General features: G+C 42.3%; 1 protein-coding gene across 1 annotated transcript in view; it reads right to left on the bottom strand.

Annotated features, from left to right (window-relative positions):
• Window positions 1-25,260, bottom strand: part of LOC126474832 (arylsulfatase B-like) — a 367,147-nt gene extending 341,887 nt beyond the window's left edge. Inside the window, exons 1-2 of the mRNA XM_050102309.1 lie at window positions 25,084-25,260; window positions 2,656-2,815 (exon numbers count right to left, since the gene is read on the bottom strand). Coding sequence (XP_049958266.1) covers window positions 2,656-2,815; window positions 25,084-25,260 — 337 coding nt within the window. The remainder of the gene's footprint in view (window positions 1-2,655; window positions 2,816-25,083) is intronic.
• Between the last annotated feature and the right edge of the window lie 1,480 nt (window positions 25,261-26,740).

Genomic DNA, 26,740 nt, shown 5'->3' with positions numbered 1-26,740 from the left:
GAACGATTTGATAATGAGCGCAGGCTCGAATCCAGTCGCCAAGTAATAAAAAAACCTAATATTAAAACTTCGACTGTTCTCTCCAATTTATTGCATAATTTAGTAATGTATCCCCTTATAAGAAAATATATTTTCGGTGTTTTGTCTTCGTGTTGCTAACAAATTTTGCTTTGAATCGAATTTTACTCTTTGAATCTGTTGAAATGTATCAAAATTGGTAAATAGTTGCAGAGATAATTTACTACTGATGGCAGATGCTCGTTTCTTTCGCCTGGGACTGAGGACTTTTCGTTTCTTACCTCTAACATGCAAACTCTTTCTGCCAGAGATGTCACACTCATTAAAATATACGAGGTTGTCATGCCGTGGTCGGATGAGCTCCTTTGAAAAACCAAACATTCGTCCGTATCTGCGTGTAACACATCCAAGGAGGGGTTCTAGCTTCTGTCAAACTGCGATACATGTCTTTGAAGATTTCCTTCGCAGGTAGTGACGAAACGTAGGCTTGCCACTTTGGGTAGACAGGGTTTGCATGGAACCTTCACAGAAGCAATAATGCCCCTGTAATACGTTCATTCTTAAATTAATTTACTTATCCTCAGTTGTTTCATGTTGATACTTTCTCGTATATTCCTATTTCCGTTATCCGTGCTATTGTTGATTTTCTTTTCCAAAAATACAGAAATCCTTTTTTTATAAGTGTGTTTTCAAAAGGTTCGTAGAGCTGATCTGAGAAGATTAGCTTTTGGGTGGGTAATACTTCCGATATCGTCTATATATTGTGGAGGGTCTCCTGAATACTTCTCTTCTTCCAAGTCTCTCTGGTCTGTGGTGTATTTATTATTTAAGTAATAATTCGTTTACCAGGCATCTCTCTTCTCTCTCACTTATAGTTCTTTGCCAAGCAATCAAAAGCATATGTACATTTAGATTTCACAACAGTGATTCAGAGTTTTGGTTTTGTATTTCAAGGGATGCATTAATTGGTTGATGTCTCTTCTTAAAACGTATGCCCTTTCCATTTCACACATTCCTAATCTATTGCTAATTTTTGTAGACCAGTCTGATGTACGAATGGTGATGATCTTACGGCGCGTCCTGAATTATTTCCATTATACTTCGTTAAACACTAAGAGGTTATTTTTATCACCGTTGTGTGGCTATGGTCAGTTTGACTTATGGTAGGACACGTTAGTGGATTCCGAGTAGGATTTCCAAGGAAGAATTTTATTGTTACGTTCCTTGCAGCTGATAAGCCACTATGATAATGTAATACTGCTAACAACATTACACGGAAAAGAGAATACGAGTCAAGGCATTATAACATAGCGACTGGGAACGCCAATCAATGTCTACAAACGGTGCAGAGAAAAGACTTTATCTTGCTATAGCAGTACTCGGTCGAGGAGCAAGAATCATAGGGGAAACAAAAAAGAAGCTACAGTTATGTAGGTAACCATCTGCACCTCGCATATGCTTGTGACCAGTTGCAAAGGATGGACGTAGGAAAACTAACGTGGAAAATACTTCATGCGCCTTACCGTAGGCAACCCAACTTCAGTCCTTCACAACCAGGCAGAACCGCCTGAAGAAGGCTTTCACCTGGCTCGGAGTGTGTAAGTTGACTTGCCTATCTTAAGGAGCATGAGGCATTCATTGGACCAGTTTCATTTTTCTCACCCTGATCTACTTTGTCACAATTAGTACTTCACTTGCTGAACGGAAACACTGGTTAAATTCACTCAGTTTAAGTGCGTGGTAAATGGAATTTCTGAGGCTTTATTTCCTATGTGTCTGAGAAGGAAAGGGTAAATGTGGATTACAAATTTGATATGTGACAGAGAGACGTGAACTTAAATGCGGAAACAACGCAAAAACCGAGGACTGTTCATTAAACCGTGGCGTCATACGTGTTAGAAAAATAATGAGGGAGCTGGCAGCGTAAGAAGGTTTCATTGCGACTGTAACGAAAAGGAAATGAAGATCGCCGAGAAATGTAAGGAGGCGAATAGGTGATTGGTGCATCTGATAAGTGTGGTACTGCATTTCAAGAGATAAGACAAGGCAAAAACACCGAAGCAACTGAAGACGGGTGTATGACAGTGCTAAACATGAGTGAGGAGACTCTGCCTGATTGTGAGTCTCAGATTACTGATAATGACAAATTCTGTAAGCTGAGCAGTCAAAGCTAGGCAAACTTTAGACTCGTGTCCAAGCTGGTGCCTTCTCGAAAAGATGCTCTGGGGTTCTTACCGAGTAAAACTGACTGGTATTCTGTCTGTACCGTAACGTCATTGTGTATGTTACTAAGCAGCACTGCAGAAGGAGCAAACAGCATTAACACGGTCTTCCTGATATAACTTGTTTCAAGTTCCCTCTCGGCCACACCAGCCAACTTCAACATCACACATCATAATCCTACTACTGCGGATAGTTAATAAAAGATTCATCAGGGATGTAAGTCGATGTTCTTACTTTCCATTTGTCGGATAAGCAACACTTCATTGCAATGAGTGCCTTATTTACAACAAACAACTATGTAGTCTCAGGTGTTCATAATGGCGTTATCTAGTTTTAGTTAGCGTACTATTTCTACCCAATTCCTTTTGTACAATCATAATTACTGTACAGTACTAAGTACTGTAACAGACTCACCGGTGTGCACGGGGTACTTTCCGGTGAGGAGAGCGGCCCTGGACGGCGTGCACAGAGGTTGCACGTAGTGGCTGTTGAGGATCACCCCGTGGTACGCCAGAGCGTCGATGTTGGGTGTCGGAATCTCGTCAGACCCATGGAAGCCGACGTCATTCCAGCCCTGAAACAGAGGAGTACATGCGCGTCCTAAGCGATGATTCGTCATGCATTGAGTCACCTAGAATACTGCCGCCACGTCAGTCTATGGGTCGAGCTGGCACTGAGCGGTAACCTCCAGAAAGTGGTTTCTACCTGGTGCCCACATTTGCAAACATAGGATATGTCGTGGTCCACTATGTTTATTCATTTCTTTTATTTACTGATTAATTTTTTTTTTTTTTTGCTTATTTCGGAAAACGTTATTTGACAAAATTTGCAATCCACATTTTGGCAAAAGAGGAATATCCAGAGTAATAGAAACCTATACTGTTGCAAAGGATTTGACATAAGAAACAGAAATGTCTTTGTGTCTTACTTAAATACTAAATTATGTTGTTTTCACTTGAACAAAACTTTATTTATTTTACTTCTACAGAGCACAACAGCCATAACACTAAGTTAAAAAATGCAGAGCGCAGACTGAAAAACAGGTTGTGTCATCAATAACATGTTGATGAGTGAGAAAAATCTGATACTGTTATCTCTACAAGAAATGCACTCGCTAATTATAATGAGAATATAAAATTTATGACTTGTACGACCGCATGTTTCTGTTCACGTCTAAGCAGTGCTGTTTTTCTGGAGGAACGCTGGGGGATGCGCACCCCTAATCTTTTTCGTCGACAAAGTAATTTTTTTACGATGTTGAGAACTTGGAAGAGTGCCAAAGATTTATTTCACGGACGTAAATTATTTATTTCATTTTCTCGTGTTCGTAATTGCAATTCGAACGATACCAGTGCAGTTTTTGGTGGGAAAAGGTTAAAATATGTGTTCGGTAATATTTCGTTGTATTGTTTTTTATGTCGGAGTGTTGATTGGACTCATCTGTTTCATTTGAGGTGTACGATACCATTTTCTTTTATTGTTCAGGGGTTGATGGCAATCGCATGCTTCATTTGAGGTTATGTAAACTGAAGTGTTCGATACCACATTTTTTGCATGTTTGGGTATTTCTCGGTACCGCCTGGTTCATTTGAGCTGTAAGTCAAATGAAGAGTCTGATACCATTCTTTTTGTAGTTTGGTAAGTTGATGACGTCATGGATAAAAGCAGATGGGTGGTATCCCATCCTTCAGTTATAAGTAATTTTCGCTCCATTATATCCAATATCGGAGTACCCACAATTTTTTCAGACAAGAAGCACTGCTTCTAAGATGTCGCTCCCAGTTTTAGAGTGTTTTAAGGTGTGTTATCGATTTTATAGACAGTTTATATGCACAAGAGATGTGTGATAGGTTATTACATACATCAGATGTATTGTTTAGAGCTCCGACCTCGGCGGTTTGCTCATCCGTCATCAACAATAACATCGTAGAGAGAGTTCGTAGATTTACTCAGTTGGATGTTATCAAATAATGAGGAAGGAGAGGATACGAATGGTAGCTTCCTGTCAGGTGTAAAAATGACTGGTTTTTCCCCGTCGTGTGCAGAGATAACTAGAAAGCTACTGTTCTGTATTGATATGTGTGCATCTGAAATATATGTAATTCAAACATGAATGACAATCTGTTTCCAAGGCTATCAGAGCCCGCTGGCTAAGGGGTACACGACACAGATCTGTAAGTCCACGGTGTTGGTGATTAATTGAGAAAACCGCCCCGAAACACACGTGCTACAAAATGACCACCATGCACACGTACACAGGCCGCACAACGGGTTGGCATACTCTGGATCAGGTGGTCGAGCAGCTGCTGGGGTACAGCCTCGCATTCTTGCATCAGTGCCCGTCAGAGCCCGTGAAGTGCCCTAGGGGCTAGAAGACATGCAGCGATACGTCGACCGAGAGCATCCCAGACGTACTCGATGAGGTTTAGGTCTGAAGAACGGGCAGGCCACACCATTCGCCTGATATCTTCTGTTTCAAGGTACTCCTCGACGATGGCAGCTCGGTGGGGCCGTGCATTATCATCCGTCAGGAGGAAGGCGAGACCCACTGCACCCCTGGAAAGGCGGACATACTAGTGCAAAATGACATCCTGATACACCTGAACTGTTCAGTTCCTCTGTCAAAGACATGCAGGGATGTACGTGCACCAATCATAATCCTACCCCACACCATCAAACCACGACCTCCATACAGGTCCCTTTCAAGGACATTAAGGGGTTGGTATCTGGATCCTGGTTCACGCCAGATGAAAACCCGGCGAGAATCACAGTTCAGACTACATCTGGACTCGTTTTGAACATAACCTGGGATCAGCGGTTAATGGAATGCACCTTGCAGTTCCCCGGGTGAATAAACCATGTCTGTCCAGTCGTCTGTAGACTGTGTGTCTGGAGACAACTGTTCCAGTGGCTGCGGTAAGATCCCGAGCAAGGCTACCTGCAGTACTCCGTGGCCGTCTGCGGGCACGGATGGTAAGATATCGTTCTTCGTGTGGTGTTGTACACTGTGGACGTCCCGTACTGTAGCGCCTGGACACGTTTCCTGTCTGCTGGAATCGTTGCCATAATCGTGTGATCACATGCTGTGGCACGCGAAGGGCCCGTGCTACGACCTGCTGTGTTTGTCCAGCCTCCAGTCGCCCTAGTATTCTACTCCTCATAACGTCATCCATATGTGTTCTTTGAGCCATTTTCAACTCACAGTTACCATGAGCACTCTTGAAAACGTCTGCACACTTACTCGCTGCACTCTACTCTCACATGCACCAACACACCTCTGCGTATGTGGAGTGTTGCTAGCGGCACCGTGCGACGACAGCAAGTGAAATGCACCGTATGGTCATACCCCGAGGTGCTTTAAACCCTCAAACCCACCACCAGAGCGTTGTTCACCATGTATCAGCATTATCCTTAATTTGTGAGCATGAGTGTAATACATCTTTGTCAAATCAATACCAACCAAAGCAGAGCACCTGCAGGCGATGGACTTCCTGTGTACCATTATTGACAGGTTAGAACAGGCCTGGAACCAGTGCCCCTACCGAAGTGGAGGAGGAGATGAATGGAGGAGGGGAGTTAAGACTTGTTCTAAGCTGCTTAGTCTGTATCCACATATCGAGGTGAAGACACATTCACTGTTCTGTTCTAGGGGAAGGTTTTTTTCCCTATACTTGTCTGATGTTTTTACAGTGTTTCGTCTTCATGTAGAACCAGAGCTGGGATACACACATAATGTAACATAGTCGTTGCTGTTGGTGTTTTTCCTAACAGCTGCTCGCATACAAGAGGATTTCACGTCTCTCCTTCTAAGACACACTGGTATCACTCGCAAGAAAAACACGTCCATCTGTCCAGGAATATTCGCCCAATATTAGTTATCATGTTGTTGTTTGGTCCTACTAGCATAATATTAATGATGAAGTTTTCTGCTCACCATAGGGTGCGTAATTTGCTATCTGAATGTATGCTTAACGACTGTTGGATAGTGCTCAGTACTTATTTTGTGGTATATTCAACACCAAATCTAATGTTCTTGGTTTAATAGTCGTTGTAGAAAGCATAATTTTATACCACAAGAGTGAATTTACAGTTATTTAGCTGGAGATTTCATTATTTTTTAGTACTGTATTCATTATTTGCACTGTCACAGTATTCGTTTCAAAAGTGTAAGAGTACAACCTCCACACGATGTGAGTTGAGGCATGTCGGTATAATATCCATTGTAGCAAGCTTAATGATTACAAATTGAAAATACATGCAGATAATAGTTCATGCAGCAAATAAGTGTTCCTTTTTATTCAGTCACTTTTCTCAAATAAATGAGCTGACGTTACAGCAGATGAGCTGTCAAGAATGGCAACAGTTTAGGCAGACACGCGGTGTGTTACACCACGAGGAGCAAGTGACCTGTGTACAGTTCCGCCACCCAGATTAAGACTGTATGCCGGACCGAGACACCGAACTCAAGACCTTTGCCTTTCGCAGGCAAGTGCTCTACCCACTGAGAAACCCAAGCACGATTCACGAGACGTCCTCATAGACTGACTTCAGCCAGTATCTCGTCTCCTGCCTTCCAAACCTAACAGAAGCTCTTCTGCAAAACCTGTGGAGTAGCAGTTCTGGAAGAGAGGATGTTGTGGAGACATGATTTAGCCACAGCCTGGGGGATGTTACCAGAATGCGAAAGGAGACTACGTACTGGCGGAAGTGAAATAGTGAGGACCAGTCGTGAAGAGCTCTTGCATAGCTCAGGTGGTAGAGCATTTGGCCACGAAAGCAAAGTTCCTGAATTCGAGTCTCGGTCCAAAGCACAGTTTTAATCTGTCAGGAAGTTACATATTAGCGCACACTCCCCTGCAGAGTGAAAATTTCATTCTGAATTCCTTCGACGTCTATTCCTCCACTGTCTGTACAGCAGGAATCTCATCCTTCCACAGTATACAAGAACACACAAAAAGCTGTCAGTTGGCACAGTGGAGCGTCTGAAACCTCTACGATATAGCTGTATGACAGTTTACTTGAAGAAGTAGAGCAAACGCAGGCGATGACAGCTTATAACTGGATGCACTAGCGGAGACTAGCGAGTGTGGACACTGCTTTTCACCAGTTAGGAGCAGAGTGGGTGGATCAGTGCACTGTAACTACTACAAAGATCATTATTTCAATTCTTTTCGTACATGCGACTGACTCTACTTAGCTGAGGAGCATTTTTAGACAGCGTCAGCGAATCCACAACGTTTGAAATCAATCTGCTGTTGACTGTTCAGTTCTTCATCCATAATGGATAGTCAGGTATTTCGCTATTGTGCCAGGGGGTCAGTGTTTCCGAGAAATACGTTTAACAATTTGCAGGAAGCGTCCTGTTCATGAGGACCTTACCCACCTGTGAATGATTTCCGCAGATTAGAAACAGTGTATCACTGCCAGTAGATAAATCTCTTCATGCACCATCAGGGATGGGTTAGAACAGTACTAGAAAACAAGCATGCCTTTTTACAGGGTGGAGGTGGAAGGAGAGGTAATGAGAAGGGGAGGTAGGAGGGAAGGTAAGACTGGTTCTAAGCTGCTTAATCTGTGTTCGCAAATCTAGGTGAACATACATACAGCTGCAACAAATCTCTGCTGGCGAGATCTTTTGGGGTTGGTTTGTGTGGTAGTTGTGTTATACAGTCATTGTCCTCAATCCGCTGTGTGTGTTTTACTTTATGATCCATCTTTAGTGAGTGGTGCTGTTTCAACACAATTTCGATGTGTAATTCGAATAGTGAAGCATGTTGCATCAGTTGTTGTAGTGTATGTTGACCTTCCTATACTTCAGTGATAGTTTGCTGCCCTATCCCTTCTTACAATATACCTGTGTACAAATTCCTCGTCGGCCATTGTGCCCGAGCAGTTCTAAGTGATTCCGTCTGGAACTGCGCTGCTGCTACAGTCGCAGATTTGAATCCTTCCTCGGGCATGGATGTGTGTGCTGTCCTTAGGTTTAAATAGTTCTAAGTCTAGGGGACTGATGACCTCAGATGTTAAGTCCCATAGTGCTCAGAGCCATCTGAACCATTTTTTACAAATTCCTCAGCTGATATACACTTGTAGGTCTGTAGGAGACAACTCTTTCCACATTTCAGTTATAGCTTGCTGTGCTGTCTCTTCATGCCGTGTATCTGTGTACAACTTCTCCAGCAACTACACACTTGCAGATCTGTAGGGGCAGTTTTTCTGGCAGCATCTGTAGGACAGTTTTCCACAAATTTCCAGTGATATTGTGGCCTAGCGGACACAGAAAGGTGAACATATACATGCACGTGAACGGAAAAAGTGTAACCTTTGGCGGGTGGGGCTGTGGAAAGTGGGGGTAGGTGGGGAGTGGCTGTAAGACAGTTTCAAGCACCCTCTGGTGGCAGTGTTGTGCATTAGAGCAGTTTGCCTTCAGACTTCAAGGCGTACATACCACACACACACACACACACACACACACACACACACACACACACGCACACGAATAGAAAAGGTGGTGTTGGGTGGTGGAAATTCGGTGTGGGAGTGACAGAGTATGGAGGCAGATGGAGGGCAATCCAGCGATGAGATATCAACCTTAAAAATAAATAATCTAAATAAATAAAGACAGTACCTTCCATCCTTCCTCACCAGCAGGTCAGCACATAATGAGTCTTTTCCCACAATTGCTCAAGTGGGGGAGGGGAGGGCTCGTGGTGCCGTGGGAGACAGTGGAGGGGAGGAAGCTGGGGAGGGAGAGGAGGTCCAGACATCAAGAATGCAACGTCGCCACATCTACCTTCCTCACAGAGGAGGTGGGGACCACCCAGGGAGAGTCGTCAGCTTCAATAAATTTGGTAAAAATGCAAACTGTGCTCAGACGGAATTATCCCTCTACTACCTTACACGGTCATCATGACCAATCAGATACACTGCTGGCAGTTTAACTGATTTTCCGAAGGTCGTCAAAATATTAACGAAGAAGAATTCAACACAGTGACAAACTGATAAATCAAGTGCAGTAGCGGATTATGAATCGTGGACTACCTGTGAAGTGAATTTAGTATTCCGAGAGTCACAGTGTCAAGAGTGTGCCGAGAATACCAAATTTCAGGTATTACCTCTCACCAGGCACAACGCAGTGGCCGATGGCCTTCACTTAACAATCGAGAGCAACTGTGTTTGCTTTTGCTGGTGCTAACAGACAAGCAACACTGCGTGGAATAACCGCAGAAATCAGTGTGCGACATTCGACGAACGTATCTGTTAGGACAGTACGGCGAATTTTGGCGTTAACTATGGCAGCAGACGACCGACGCGAGTGCGTTTGCTAACAGCATCACATTGCCCGCAGCGGCTTTACTGGGCTTGTGATTAAAGGCGCTGCAGTCTGGAACCGCAAGACCACTACGGTCGCAGGTTCGAATCCTGCCTCGGGCATGGATGTGTGTAATGTCCTTAGGTTAGTTAGGTTTAAGTAGTTCTAAGTTCTAGAGGACTGATGACCTCAGCAGTTGAGTCCCATAGTGCTCAGAGCAATTTGAACCATTTTTTTTTTTGGGCTTGTGACCATATCTGCTGGACGTTAGACACTTGCCAAACCGTAGCTTGGTCCGATGAGTCCCAATTTCAGTTGGTAAGAGCTGATGGTAGGATTCGAGTGTGACGCAGACCCCACAAACCCATGGACCCAGCCGACCGGAGTGGCCGTGCGGTTCTAGGCGCTACAGTCTGGAGGCGCGTGACAGCTATGGTCGCAGGTTCGAATCCTGCCTTGGGCATGGATGTGTGTGATGTCCTTAGGTTAGTTAGGTTTAAGTAGTTCTAAGTTCTAGGGGACTCATGACCACAGCAGTTAAGTCCAATAGTGCTCAGAGCCATTTGAATCATTTTTTGAACCCAAGGACCCAAGTTGTCAATAAGGCACTGTACAAATTCGTGTTGGCTCCATAATGGTGTGGGCTGTGTTTGCATGGAATGTACTGTGCCCTCTCGTCCAGCTGAAGCAATCACTGACCGGCTATGGCAACCCAGAGAACATTTCCAGCCGTTCATCCACTTGATATTCCCGAATAAAGATGGAATCCTTATGGGTGACAGTGTGCCGTGTCATCGGAGCACAATTGCTCGTAATCGCTTTGAGGAATACAAGTATTCTGGACAGATTTAAGGGAATGATTTGGCCACCCAGATCGAATATTTGTGGGACATCATCGAGAGGTTGATTCGTGCACAATATTCTCCACTGGCAACTTTTTAGTAATAACGAACGGATATGGAGGCAACATGAATCCGTATTTCTGCTGGAGACTTCCAAGACTTGAGTCCATGCCAAACGGACTCCCGGCGCCATACAAGGAGGAATCTCATGACTTTTGTCAGTTCAGTGTATGAAGCACTAAAGTTGACAACATGTTTAATTTCAGTCTTTACTATCTGTTAAAGTTGTTCTTGTGTTTCTGAATTTATATACCCTCTCTGTGCTTGCTGGCGTTGTGATGACAGTATCTCGATTGGACTATAGTACCGGATAATCTAATTCAGTGGTTCTCTGGTCTCAGTCATAGTCAGCTAATACCAATTTATCAGTGTTGCGCTTCTTTTTTCATCTTTCTTTCGGCTGATTTGAAGTGGACCGCTGCAAGTTTCACTCCAGTGGCAAACTCCTTTTCTCAGAGTAGCACTTGCATCCAACGCCCTCAGTAAATTGCTTTCTAGTACATTTTTCCCTCGTGGAGGTTATTTCTTGATGTCGTAATGGGTGAGATGTCATTCTATATCTTCTTCATGCCGATGTTTCACACATTTTCCTTTCCTCCCTGATTCTGCGAAGAACTTCAACATTTCTCCTCTTATCAGGCCATCTAATTTTCAACGTACTTCTGTAGTACCACATGTGAAAAGGTCCGTGTCACACAGCCCATGATTCACTTCTATACAATGCTGTGCTCCGGTCGTACATTCTCAGAAATTTCTTCCTCAAATTAAGTCCGATGTTTGATACTGGTAGTGATCTTACTACCAGAAATGAAATGCCCTCTTTACGTGATGTAGTATTCTTTGCGTGTCTCCCTTCATGTAATATTTTGCTTTTTCTTCCGTTGTTCTAGTTCTTGGTCCCAAATTTAGATACTAAGTTTATGGCTAATCCAATTTCTGACACTCCTCATCATTTCCAGTTCGTTCATGCTCTTCCACTCCTATCCCCAATTTCGTTTCCTATTCTTCTTTATATTATCAGCACCTCGGGGGCATTAACAAATTGTTCTCGCTCTTTTTTGCCCTTCCGATCTTCGCGGATGTGTTTAGTCTTGGATTCCCTGAACGTTCCTAAATGACTTACGTCGCTGTATTCTTGTCATTTCCTGTCTATTTTTCTACCTTCCTTCTTCGTCGATAAGTTGTATTATTTTTTGTGTTAACCAATATTCATTTGTAGTTGTCTTCTTTCTATGTATTTTTGTTCGACTTGTGCTGTTGCGCGGTGCTCGTGAGAGAATTACATTAGGAAAAGAGAAGCTAAAAGTGGTTCTTTTGTTTTGCTATTTGCGCAGAAAAAAGTTAACTGATGATGGCCCAAGTAGAGAGAATACAGAATACAGAGTGGTATTAGCATGCAGAGCTTCTTTTGAAAATGACAAGTATGCTAATGCCAAATATAAATTTATGTGATACTTTTCTGAAAATATTGGACTGTAGTATAGCTTTATATACACAAACTTAGATTACTTCAAACACACCAAATGGTTCTTCGGTACTTCGCTATCTCAGACCCTTCCACATTGATATCATCTTCTTGAATACGCTGTATTACCCGATCAGCATCCCCATACACTTTTTCTGTCTCTTCATCCTTTGCCTGTGTCGTCATCATGTATACCTGAACCACTATCGTGGGCAGTGATTTGCTGTCTTCTCTGATGAGAACAACCTTTTTACCGAATTGTTCGTAGTAACCTGCTCTCTGCTTTCCCTTCCCATCCATGACGACTTCTACAGCCGTTAGAAAGTTTCCTTCTGCTGGTGGTACAGCAATATATTCCTATGTCTAGAAAGTGTTATCTTCTTTCCGTTTCTCTTTACTAACCCGTTCTGTACCTAGACTGAGCCCTCATCTTGAGTTGCAGTGCGTTCCTGAAAATCAGATGACTGTCGGTCCCAACGACTTAATTGTTCTGCTGTCGATTCTGGGACAGCTTTTTGGTGAGATTCCTTGTTGCACAATACACTCAAATAAATTATATGATGGTGTTTTACACCTACAATTACTTTGACACAGTTTTCCTTGATCAATTTATTTTCCTTTTTCTTGCTATTAATGCACTGGCAAATCTTTCTGTACATTATACTTGCCACCAGAGTGAGGATGCTATCTCAGTCAATAATGACACGAGCGTGGCATCCCTTTCCCGATACCTTCCTTCATGACTTCGTTGAACCTAGGCATGTACCCAGGTGGTCTGCCATCAGGCAGCTACATCAGTCATAGTAAAATAAACGCAGTCTTGCGCTGTTGTTGCTGCCACGTGGAACGTAGGTAGATGCGCTGCTAATTGCTGCAGTTCTGTCCTCTCACTCTGGCCCAAACAATAGGGGTTACTGATGCAGATACTTAGATCTGAAGATGATCCAGAGAGATCGACACGTGTCATGTAGCTCCAAATTTAAAATCTGCAGCTGTAACTAAAGAATAAATAAGACTTGTTTCAGACACGTGAATTTAAGTTGACAAGACGGAAGAAAGCATTTTTTCGCGAAGCACTCTTGCGAAAGTTTAGATGGCTCTGAGCACTATGGGACTTAAATGCTGTGGTCATCAGTCCCCTAGAACTTAGAACTACTTAAACCTAAGGACATCATACACATCCATGCCCGAGGCAGGATTCGAACCTGCGACCGTAGCGGTCACGCGGTTCCAGACTGGAGCGCCTAGAAAGTTTAGAGAACCGGCGTTTGTGACTGACTGCAGAATAATTACACTGCCTCCTACACACATCTTGCGTTAGCACTGTGAAGACAAGAAAAGAGAAATGAGTGCTCGTAGAGAAGTGTACATGATCCGTAGTAAAAAATTGCTGTATTGAAGAGCGCGCCGCAGCGCGTAGTGTGAAGCAGTCGCCCTCCGTTTCTGGCGGTGGCGCCGCTGTGGCAATCGCAGCTTTGGTGTCTCCCTCTGGTGGGAAAGGGGAAAGGTTGCCTGTTGACACGCATTTAAGTGGGCTAAGAGCTCCCGAGAGGCGGTTAGTCAGTCGGACGCAGTTGGTCAGCCAAGTCAGTCTGTCAGTCTGGGCGAGTCTGGTCAGTTGGTCAGCCAAGTTAGTCTGGGTCTGTCTCTCGTCCGCATTGGTGAGACGGTTCGTGTCTGGCTGTCGTCTGCAGTGCTTGTATATGTTAGGCCACCAGTCTGCTCGAGTTTGTTCAGGCAATGGTCACTGGCGGTTGGATCGATCGGTTTGTCGGTCGCGCACTGTGACACAAGATGACTTGTCCGCCTGCAACGTCGGCGCATGTGTGGTCGCCACGTTAGTCCAGTGTCCGCGCCGTATAGCGAGGCGTAGTGGCTTCGCGGCCGACACGAGAGCAACAGGAGTCAACCCACGACATCGGTCTGGGCGGGGCGAGCTGCGACGCCGTGAGACGAGAGATCGGCGCGCCTTTCTGCGTCCTGAAGCGGTTGGCAGCGGACGGTTCGGGAGAGCGTTTTGGGGGTGCTGCGTCAGGTCTTCGCCAGACATCGCAGTTAATTAGAAGTTAAGTGATTCGTGATATGTTGTTTCATTTACTTGTTAAATTCTACATGTTTTCTTGGTCAGTCTCTCGTCCCCAGCTTGCTCGTCTGTCTCTCGCCCGCATTTGGTTGGCAGTTAGTGTCTGTCTGTCTGTCTGTCGGTCTGCCATACGTTAATAGCTGCCTCTGTCATGTTTGTCGGATTCGGTGTTAACGAATTTATTGCTTAGGGTGTAAAGGCCGATTTCCTGAAATATGTTTTTATCTTGTCAATCATCTTGAGAGGCGGTATATGCGTAATGTAGAGCATGTTTGTACATTTTATGTAAGACTGCATTTCATGAGTTTTATTTAAAAGGGTCAGTTTAGGATATAAATTTGCCATCCTTTCACCGTAAGAGTTTTCTTTTAAAAACAAGTTGCACTTTCGGTGGCAAGTACCTTTTAATGTGAGTGTTTTGTACCATTTCCATCCCTCCTATGGGGTGCATAGTTTATGTGTTTTGTGAGTATTTAAAATTTTTAGTTTAAAGTAATCTGATGTGTTGTAGATTTGCACCAGTGTAGTCTTTCAGAGGTTGTTGTGAGCGGTCGTGACTAAAAAAAAAAAATTGTTATTTCTGCCTCTGAATAAATTTTAACTTGATATTTATTTACAGGGTGCTTTCTGAGTGTAATTTTAAATCTGTTTAAAAAAGAGGGTTTTTAGGAATAAAATTTCCATTTATTAAAAAAAAATTAATTTGTTTTATCAGTTACCATTGGCAACTACTTCCACGCTCACATAGTGTGATTAGATGCGTTAATGTTCTTGATGAGTCGCTAGTAAATAAAGGAAATTCCTTAAGAAAAGATTTTGAAAGTAAATCCACGGTTCAGTACACAAAATGTTCCCTCACTCCATTTACGAGTAGAACAGGAAATGGTATGGCTAGCAGTAAAAGGTAACGTTCGGCACGCATCCTATGATAGCTTGCCCGGTGTGCATGTGGATGTAGATGTTTTTTGGTAGTTTCCATGCTGGTATTTCATTCTTTAAACTCCTACCCTAGAATAGGAACAGTTTTGGGTACCCTCGCCGTATAAAATTTTAGTCTAGCTGCAAATGGAACGTACTTTCACTTCGTTGCCACCATGGACGCACAAATATCGTCACCATGAAAGGTTCTCTCTAATAGATGCACCTGCCTTTTCTGAAATTCCTGTCCACATTCTCCTTCACTATCAAGGTCGTCATCCCCCTGACGGAGGTTTCACATCCAGCTAATCCTGAGAAGTGAATGAGACAGTACTGTAGCCTATACCTGCCTATTATTCAATCTGTACATCGAGGAAGCTACTAAAGAAACCAAAGAAAAATTATGAAAATGAATTAAAGTCCAGGAAGTAAACAATAAATCGTTAAGGTTTGATGGCGAAATTGTAATCTTGCTATAGCGGGCAAACAAATTGGAAAAGCTGATGAAAGGAAATTATGATTTCTTGAAAGGAATATCAACAAAAGAAAGACAGCTGTAGTGGAGTGTAGTCCATTTGAGAGGTGACGCGGTACAAATAAAATGAGCAAGTGAAATGCTAAAAGTAATAGATGGGTTTTGCTATATGAGCAGCAGAATAAATTATAATAGCAGGAGAGGCAATGAAATTCAGATTCGGAATAACAAGGAAAGCTATTCGAAAGAGAGAAATACACTGGGAAAAAAAAATCTCTTCTTCAAAACCACATAATTGTCTGCCTTTGCGAAGCATACGTGTGAAATGTGACTTTTAGCCTACTACCTTCGTCTGTAATGGTGCAAAAGCATGACGCTCTGCAACATCATCCATTGGAGGCACACCTAAAGGGTGTCAAAGGGGTTGCCTGCCATGAGGCGCTAGAGCAGCAACGACGCACCACTGAGCAGAATGAGTGTCGATGTGTCTGACAGACACCAAAGTGTTCAACCATGGCACTGAGGATCTTAGAGAGACACTGTCATTTTATTCGAGCATTTATCAATGCTGAACACTCCCATGATCATTCCACAGGTCGGTGCAAAGCAAGAGGTCTGAAAAAGCATCAACACCATTTTTTGTTTCCTGTTACGATCAGATTTGGTCGAATGGTTTTGTATGCCCCCTAGTGGATCACACTGTACAGGGTGTTACAAAAACGTAAGGCCAAACTTTCAGGAAACATTCTTCACACACAAAGAAAGAAAATATGTTATGTGGACATGTGCTCGGAAACGCTTACTTTCCATGTTAGAGCTCATTTTATTACTTCTCTTCAAATCAAATTAATCATGGAATGGAAACACACAGTAACAGAACGTACCAGCGTGACTTCAAACACTTTGTTACAGGAAATGTTCAAAATGTCCTCCGTTAGCGAGGATACATGCATCCACCCTCCGTCGCATGGAATCCCTGATGCGCTGATGCAGCTCTGGAGAATGGCGTATTGTATCACAGCCGTCCACAATACGAGCACGAAGAGTCTGTACATTTGGTACTGGGGCTGCGTGGACAAGAGCTTTCAAATGCCCCCATAAATGAAAGTCAAGAGGGTTGAGGTCAGGAGAGCGTGGAGGCCATGGAATTGGTTCGCCTCTACCAATCCATCGGTCACCTAATCTATTTTGAGAAGCGTACTAATACTTCGACTGAAATGTGCAGGAGCTCCATCGTGCATGAACCACATGTTGTGTCGTAATTGTAAAGGCACATGTTGTAGCAGCACAGGTAGAGTATCCCGTATGAAATCATGATGAGGTGCTCCATTGAGCGTAGGTGGAAGAAAATCGGGCCCAATCAAGACATCACCAACAATGCCTGCCCAAATGTTCACAGAAAATCTGTTTTGATGACGTGATTGCACAATTGCGTGCGGATTCTCGTCAGACCACCCATGTTGATTGTGAAAATTTACAATTTGATCACATTGGAACGAAGCCTCATCCATAAAGAGAACATATGTACTGAAATGAGGATTGACACATTGTTGGATGAACCATTCGCAGAAGTGTACCTGTGGAGGCCAATCAGCTGCTCATAGTGCCTACACACGCTGTACATGGTACGGAAACAACTGGTTCTCCCGTAGCACTCTCCATACAGTGACGTGGTCAACGTTACCTTGTACAGCAGCACCTTCTCTGACGCTGACATTAGGGTTATTGTCAACTGCACTAAGAATTGCCTCGTCCATTGCAGGTGTCCTCGTCGTTCTAGGTCTTCCCCAGTCGCGAGTCATAGGGTGGAATGTTCCGTGCTCTCTAAGACGCCGACCAATTGCTTCGAACGTCTTCCTGTCGGGACCTCTTCGTTCTGGAAATCTGTCTCGATACAAACGTCCGCGCCACGGCTATTGCCCCGTGCTAATCCATACATCAAATGGGCATCTGTCAACTCCGCATTTGTAAACATTGCACTGACTGCAAAACCACGTTCGTGATGAACACTAACCTGTTGATGCTACGTACTGATGTGCTTGATGCTAGTACTGTAGAGCAATGAGTCGCATGTCAACACTAGCACCGAAGTCAACATTACCTTCCTTCAATTGGGCCAACTGGCGGTGAATCGAGGAAGTACAGTACATACTGACGAAACTAAAATGAGCTATAATATGGAAATCAAGCGTTTCCGGACACATGTCCATATAAAATCTTTTCTTTATTTGTGTGTGAGGAATGTTTCCTGAAAGTTTGGCCGTACCTTTTTGTAACACCCTGTATACCGGAACAAAAACTGCGATCGCGCTGCACTGCAAGGGGTCAGATCATGTTCAGCGTGGTTGACGACCTGTGGCGTCCTTACAGTAAGGCTGAATCATCAGCGGCCTTCAGGAGTGTCGAACGTTGTCAAGAACATTCTCTTGTTGCTGATCGCACTGCGAACTGTTGTTTTCGGCTGCATAATGTGTGCGAATCGTGCTCCAATGGAAGCGGTTGTTGAATCGTCCACCTTTGTGCCACCTCCTGAGGGTTTTTCGTATCTGTTCCAAGTGGAGGTGTGTCTGAATTGTTTCTCTCTGCCACCAATAAGAAAATCGCAGAGGCGACAAAAGACCTCAGCAGTTTGGTCCCATAGTTCTTACCACAAATTTCCAAATTTCTACTTTCCTGAAAATTATGGTTACCTGACGTCGTCAACAAGAGGACGATTTCTTATTATAAAAGTTATAATCTCGTGGTTGGAGAAGTTTCATTTAGCACAGGTCACGTGAAAAACATATACATGTGAACGTCTACTTTCGGCCAAGTTTGACTGTCCTCTTCAAATTCTTATCATACATTAATTTAGTGCCTCTGTATGCGGTGCACTGTCATCTAGAACTGAGTACACAGGAACTAACTGGATCAGACGAATTAGTGTCGCGCCATGCAGCAAATGATAAAACCGTGGATGTAGTACACAATCATAAAAGACCGATGACCTCGCTGTCTGGTCTCTTCCACCAAACAACCCAACCCCAACAATCATAAACATTTGTGGTAGAATACATTTTGTATAAAAAATGTTGTTTGCTCTGTCCGTGCTAACAGCTGACGGCAGGATTTGAAGATGTCAATTAAAGTAACTTCGCCGAAACTACTCTTCTACAAAAGTATTTCATGAAAATATTTGTGTTGAGACTAGCCTTACGCGTATAAACAGGGTACAGAGGACAAGTATAGAAACTTTTGAAATCTGGAGTTACAGAAGAATGCTGAAGATGAGATCGATAGGACAACCTGTGAAGAGGTGCTGAATCAAGTCCGTGGTGAAACATCTTTATGGCACAAACACACGAAAAGAGGAGATAGTCTATCAAAATGGTAATAAACGTAGGGGTTAAAACTGTAAGGGGAGTCAAGGTTTGACAACAGTAAGCAGGTTTAGATTGATGTAGGCAGCAGTTATTATGGACAGATGAATAACCTTGAGAGCTTCATAACACCAGTCTACGCTTCAGGACCATACGACTGACTTTAACAACCAGTCTATAGATCACTGGTTTCCTCCTTGTCTTCTTTCTACAACCCTTATACACTTGGCTGCATGTGAACACCATTTTCTGTCACGCTTCACGCTTTCCGCAAACGAATAGTTACGCATCGTTAGGGAAGCAATGAGATAGACGACTGCCTGCAACGGAAAAGCAAAGTTTCGTTCAGGCACATGGAGAGTGGACCGATGGTCGTAAAACTTCATGTCTCTAGGTACCAATGCTGAACACACAGCAAATGGAACAGAGAAGAGAGCTCTGATACTATAAAGGAGAAGGCTAGCTTTCAAGTGAAACAGATTTCTTTTTGGAAGGAGATGTGGTGTCACCGCCAGACACCACACTTGCTAGGTGGTAGCCTTTAAATCGGCCGCGGTCCGTTAGTATACGTCGGACCCGCGTGTCGCCACTATCAGTGATTGCAGACCGAGCGCCGCCACACGGCAGGTCTAGAGAGACTTCCTAGCACTCGCCCTAGTTGTACAACCGACTTTGCTAGCGATGGTTCACTGATAAAATACGCTCTCATTTGCCGAGACGATAGTTAGCATAGCCTTCAGCTACGTCATTTGCTACGACCTAGCAAGGCGCCATTATCAGTTGCTATTGATCTTCTAATTCATGTACCGTCAGACCGACGTTCACCATTAATGGATTAAAGTTAAGTATTCCACCAGCTACGTCCGTTTTTTCTAAAGTCTAATTACCCTGTCCTGTTTCAGACCTCACGCCAGCCTGCGTGAGCTAAAACGCGTGCCTTTCGGCTTCCTCTATTAATACGGGTTCCTGCCAATCCACAACAGGAGAATGCATATTTAGAGCAATCTACAAGCCATTTGTGTAACGTCATTGATATCTAGCACTAATACTTAAAGTATCAGACGAAAGTTACGCGACAGCCAACCGGAATCATGAGATTTCTGGCACTCTTGTGGAAACGAGGAAGGATTATTTCTGCAGTAAAATCTGATTAATAATTCATTTAGACATTAGGCACACAGTAATGAACGACGTGAATTAACGAAACAATTACCATTTTGTCTCTGAATTTAAAATTTCATACACAACAATCGCGTGAGTTCGACATACTTAAAAGCAAAACCTGAGGGGCAAATTTTAATCTTTATAATATTTGCAATACCAACCGTGGAAAGTGCTGAGGCAATGTAATTTGATGTTTGCTGAGACATAAATGTTAAAAATTACTTAAAAAATACTTTCCTTTTCTTTGATGTATCCATGTTGCTAAATTTTAAGCTCATACGATTTTGTTCCGTGTTTTGAGGAATATTTTATAAGTCTCTGTTTAATTTTTTACCCATAAATCATCATCATTTGGTTTTTTGTACTGTAGAAGTGGCAGCCATGTTTTTACATTAATTATGGGAAGAGTGCTCCGCCTATAAACACAACTTATCTTCCCTCTGCTTAAACATGTTTGGGTCCGTCATCACTGGGTCTGTTTCATTCAAGTATGGAAAATACAAGATGTTTTACGTAGTAATTATTGAAAGGAAAATTGGGGCCGAAAAATTTTGTGTCTATTGTGATCATTGCCTCGACTATTGGTCAAAGCTCTTCAAGGAAATAACACGTACCGTATATTTGTGCCTACTTCACCAACAGAGGGAGATTCAAAAGAAGCCAATAACCATGAGAAAACTGTATGCAATCACAAAATATTGTCGCGAAATATTTTCGTTCAACAAAATAAGGCTAAATAAAAAGTGATTTCGGCAACTGGTCATGCAGTTTCACAAAAATATCACGTTGTTGCTGGTGAGAATCTATATGATCACTTAAAGAAGATCCTGCAAAGTCTAACCGCCTAGATAAGAAGGTAATGATAACAATAAATATGAACTGCTGTAGGCTTAATTTTCATTCTAATAAGTATTACCTATCACTTGTATTTCCAATATATTATGATGCACTGATAGTGGCATTAAAGTGATGAAACATGTTTGGGTACTTGTTTTCTGATCAAACTAATCCTAATTCCCATTATTTTTTTATTCAGATATGTTTTATTCTTCAAGCGTATTATTTAAAATGCTGACATCTTGTGCCAGATTTTATAACCTGACAGCAAGACATGCTGTTAGTGGTACCGCGCTACCACAGTGTTTTGTTTCATATAATCTCAGTAAAAATAATAGCGCATCACTTACCCTTCCACTACTCTCTCGCTTCATAAGCTATAAACAGTAAAATGTGAGTAGATGATGGACGACATACTTAGAGGGTAAAGACAACACATACGTTTTGCAACATATTTGAGTGTCAAAAAGGAAAGAAATGTTTCCGCTATTATGCGGAATATGGTGTTAAATAAAACATTTTATTAAAATAAATTGCGAATCTAATCAGTATTTTAATGTGCTATCGACATAATCATGGACATACTTTGAACTGTTGTAATTTAGTGAAGGCACTCTCTGTGGTAGTTATGAGTCACACAGTGAGTACAGGGCTAGCTGGACAGAGCATGCGGAGTACCAGTTCTGTTTTCATTTTGTCCTTTTTGTTTCTTATATATTTATTCTCACACGTGAGTCGCATATGTAAGTGACCTAAAGGTTGTTTTAATAAATTTTGTTGAGTGGAACATATCCTTTTCCCTAAGCCATGAATATCAATTAGAAATTTGATTTCAAACTCAAATATATGATCGTAATTATTTAGGACTGAGTGCTGCTAGTACTGTAAACCCATAACATTCGGTTAAGAACAGAACTCGTTGTTGCATGGATGCAGGATTATCAGTTCAAAACCAAAAAAAGGGGGTTGGAAGGTCAATGGAGCAACATGGATAGTGTCTTGAATATTGATAGTGAGGTGAGCATCACCAAAAGGGAGCAGGAGCAACTGAATGTAGTTTGGGTGATGTAGTTTATGAATTGAGACACTGAAAGCACTAGACGAGTTTTTTCTGTTCAGAAAGGAAAATAATTCACAATGGTCGAAGTGGAGAATATATCAAACATGAGCTAGCAACAGCTAGTAAAACTCTTCTGAATAGGAGATATTCTTATTCGTAACATAAATTTAAATGTTGGGAGGTCTTTCGTGAAATTTTTTGTCTATAGTGCTAACTCGTGCGTAATGGATTTATGAACAATAAACAGTTCTGACAAGAACAGAGAATAAGTATATGAAATGTGAAGCTACAGGCGAATGCCGAAGATCAGAACGGGTTCTGAATTCAATAAAAAGGAGAAAACTAAATTAACGATTCAACGTCTCTAATAGAAGGAATCGTTTGATAGAACAAATTCTGGGGCATCAAGAAATAGTTTTATAATAGTGGGAAGAATTTGTATGGGGGGGGGGGGGGGGGAAAGGTGTTATGGAGGGGGAGTTGAGGTTAAACAAGTAGAGGTAGACCAAAGCTTGCCTACATTTAGACGGAAAGAAGATTAGAGTTTAAAGTTCCATTGTTAGTGCAGACGTTAGAGGGTCCTGGCTAGGAGGGATTTAGGATTATTACGAAAAACCAGAACTTGGGTGGTCAGACACGTATTTGAACCGCCATGCACCCTAATGTGAGTCCAGTGCGCCAACCACTACGCCGCCTAACGTGGTACATATAGTTAGCAGGTTCTGGTTGATGTAATTTCAAGGGTTTATGCACAGACAGTGAGCTTTTCACAGGATCTATTTCCATAGAGACTTGCATCAAATCATTCTGAATGAAGAAAACCTTCAACATTTGGTGTTTGTAGATCGTGCTACTGTAAGTGTTTGAAGTGAATATTGGGGCAGGTAGTACTAATAGTAACCAGAGACAATTGAGAGCAGACACATATCAATAAGCACTAGATTACCTCTACATCAGGGCAGACGGATGTCTGAAACTGGGGTGGTCTGAAAGCTGCTCGTACGATTGACCTAACCATCTGCACTCACTGGTCTGCGTCCAACGATTGCTGCACGAGCTTCGGTTTGCGAAGTTTTACTAGTAGAAAATCATCAGAACACATCATTGACGTCAGGTCGTAATTTGTAAAACTTGATACTTATTTTTGTTAGTACAAGCAAGTCCGTACAGTTCACGAAAATTGCGCCTTATTAGTGTTTGTTAATATTTCGATAATTTCAAGTGTAACAGTCATTTTCTGAGCATTGCTGGTGAATTAAAGAAAAGCTTAGTTTCCACTGAGAATGATATCACTCTCTTGAAAAATGCCTTCCTAGACTGATGTATGAAGTACTCCTATTTTTTACTGAGAAGGAGGAGATTGAGTCAATAATTAAATCGCTGAAGACTAAGGGCCCTCGCGGATATGACGTAATAACTACGGGAATATTACTGTGCTGCACATGTTAGCCCTGTACTTAGCACATTTGTAATTTTTCCTTTAAAAATGGTCAGTTTCCTGAACGATTGAAATACTCAGTAGTAAAGCAGCTTTTTAAAAACGGAAAAATTGATGATGTAGACACTTTTAGACCTGTTTTTATGCCATTAGTGTTTGCTTAACTTCCTTAAGAGGCTGTGTACGTAAGGATAATTAAATGAACAGCTGGGCTTTAGTAGTGGTTTAACAACTGGAACTGCTACTTTATCTTTTCTCTGTGTGGTATTGTATGGATTAAAGCAAAGGTTTTGAACGGTAGGAATACAATTTAACTAAGGCTTTTGATTGTGTTGGTCACAAAATATTGCTCCAGAAGCTGAACCATTATGGAATACGGGGAGTAGCTCACAACTGGTTCACCTATTGTATTAACAACAGAAAGCAAAAGGTGGTTCTCCACAGTGTTGAGAATGGCTATGATGTGGGATCTGAGTAGGGCATGGTTAAATAAATGGAAGGTGCCCCAGGGATCAGTGCTGGGGCCCTTCTGTTCCTAATTTATGTACATGATATACACACTAGTATTACAAGCCATTCTAAACTCTTTCTGTTTGCTGTTGACACTAGCTTGATCTAAGGAATGTTGTGTGAAACTTTGGCACTATTTCAAATAGTGCAGTTCACGACTTCACTAAATCACAGTAAGAATCTGTTTTTACAGTTACTGACACACAGTTCAACAAACCCAGACGTTTTACTTTCATAGAATGGGCATATAATTTAATGAATCTGAAGAGTGAAAATTTTTAGGCATCCGGATAGGTTGTAAAAGGTCGTGGAAAGACCACGTCTGCTATCTCATTCAAAGACTTAATGCTGCCAGTTTTACTATTTGAACGGTATCTAAAGTCAGTGATCGTTCAACAAGAAAAGTAGTCTACTTTGCTTATTTTCATTTGATCATGACGTATGGTATTGTGTTTTGGGGTAACTCTTGGCGTTCTCAACTGTGCTTTTGGCTCAGAAACGAACGGTTTGGGCAATAAGTGGTATAAGTTCGGGAATCTCTTGTCGACTTCCGTTCATTAGTCTGGATACTCTGACATTGCTCTATATACTTTACAGTCTTTTGTTGATAACAATAACAGCTTATTCCCAAGAATTAGCAGCTTTCACTCAATTAATATTAGGGAGAAATCCAATCTGCAAATGCATCGTACTTCCTTAACTCTTGTGCAGTAAGGTGGGCAGTATACCGCTACCATAAAAGTTCAAAATTCTTAGTAGTAATACATGCATTTCCAAATCTAAATTGAAGGGTTTCTCATGAGTCATTCCTTCTGTCGAGGATTTCCTTGAAAAAAAATTGTGTCCTGTGCAATAAGGCTTGTCTGTTTTTGGGTTCATAATCATTTTACTGTATTTGTTATTATTTTTATTTTGTAGTTTCATGTACTGACACATTCCATGAACTTGGAGATTTGCTCCTACGGAACTAGACGTGTAAAATAAAAAAAATAAAAAAAAGGAGAGTAGGAATGCAGCTTGTGCCCCTGTCTTGATACGTGTGCATGAGTGAATGATTTCTATTTGAAATGACGTAGCTTATCTGTGCTGTAGAATATGGCTTTGACTTGAAACAAAAGAAATAGCAAACAAAACGAATGAAACAAATATTCGTAAGAATTAAAAAAATGTGCGTGGTCCACAGTTGGCAGGAAAAAAGGTAATCTAGAAAGAAGTAGTTATCAATACCTCTCTAATGACAATACAGTTGAATTAATTAAGTACAAGAGGTTCTGCTGGGTATACTAAAGTGATACGTGACATGTTAAAATACTACGCACCAGGTCGTCGGCGAGGATGAACACGATGTGTGGACGCTCGAGGGGCTGTGCTGCAGCCACAACCGACATCCCGAACATCAGTATTGGCATGAGCAGCAGCAGCAGCAGCAGCCGATGCAGGTGCGGCAGTGTGTGGGTGTGCCGGCTTGGGTGGAGGCGCCCACGGGCAAACCGCATCCTCTGATCCGCTCCTGCCAACACCACGCACAAAGCGTCAGCCAACAGTCCCGCCACCTGACAACACGACAGCGACTTCCAAGTCTCCTAGCTTCCCCTACAGTAGCAGTCTTCAAACAGCGTGAGGCGCACACACAGAGCGAATGCCGAAACTCCTGACGTCGCACCGTAGTTAAAATAGGATTCCTCAGTGCAGTTACAGTTCATACATTTCTCAGAAGGACCATGGTACTCCTTGTATGGTACATCAGTTTTGATACGTGTGGAACCTATGCTCTTAATGCATAGCTTGAGAAATTCGCTTTCAATGTATGTAACAGCGCAAGTCATTCGCCAACTATCGTGTATGTTAGGCACTACTTAGGTTAGTTAGGTTTAATTAGTTATAAGCGCTGATGATTTCAGAAGTTAAGTCCCATAGTGGTCAGAGCCATATGAACCATTTTTGTTAATTGTAGACGTTGTTTTCAACCAAGCACATTGAACGCGACATTTTAATATGGTGCACGTTTCAAGAGCAGTCTGTTTGATCCAAGAAGAATGTATATTCCGTCATGTTGCCGGAGATGATAACATTTAAAGACAGTTTTATCCATGATACTTCCTGGCACCTAGCTGCGACTACCCTGTTTTTTACCGCACGCGCCCAGCTCTCTTAACCATCAACGATCCTCCTACTCAAAGGTATTATACTCATTCTACCTTGCGGTTGGCAACTACTGGCTTTATTTTCTGAATCTACTCTGATCAGACCTTAGCATATACCTTTCAACATGTCCCCAGCTGTCATCCGTTGTTTCTGTTTCGTTTTCGATACCTGTCGGAATTTTAAGTTCTTGTTATGCAAATAAACGATGATGTAATGATCCTTTTTTTCTTAAACTTAATTTGAGAAAGTTAGAAGTATAATTTAGTAACATACCCAGTCCTAAAAGATTGTTCAACGAAGTATAGCAGACGTCCAAATAGACCTTCCGCTAGTAATTTTGAGCAGTATAGTTGGATATTTTAATCTTACTTGTTAGCAAAGATATTAGATAGTTCAGTACTGCCTATAAAGATACAGAGTGCCAATCAGTTCAGTTATTCACTGCCTAACAATAGAAGGTCCTTAGTCTTCACTGATTTAATTACTGACTCAATCTCCTTGTTCTCAGAATGACATGGTCCAATGTCAGTATCATCTCGAACATGCATACACTACCCGGGGATATGTAAATGATTAGAGTTGAAATTCCCTGTGACAGAACGGCGGCGAAAGTGCATTGGGTTTATTTGTGTTTGTTAGCTTCACCACATCTGGAGGGTATACAAAGGGCGTGGACTACAACAGATGCCGAATTACCACTCTGACGAAGACAGACATCTCGTGTACTCGTATGAGACAGCGTTATCATCATGTGAAAGGGCCTCGTTGTGGGTCTCCATTTGCCTGCTTGGTCATAACGTCCGGATTTATGGGGTTTTCGGTTGTGGCGGT

Source organism: Schistocerca serialis, chromosome 4 (assembly GCF_023864345.2).
Source record: "Schistocerca serialis cubense isolate TAMUIC-IGC-003099 chromosome 4, iqSchSeri2.2, whole genome shotgun sequence".
Taxonomy (NCBI): domain Eukaryota; kingdom Metazoa; phylum Arthropoda; class Insecta; order Orthoptera; family Acrididae; genus Schistocerca; species Schistocerca serialis.
The sequence above is the reverse complement of the archived record's forward strand: the minus strand, read 5'-3'. Positions and strand labels throughout refer to the sequence as shown.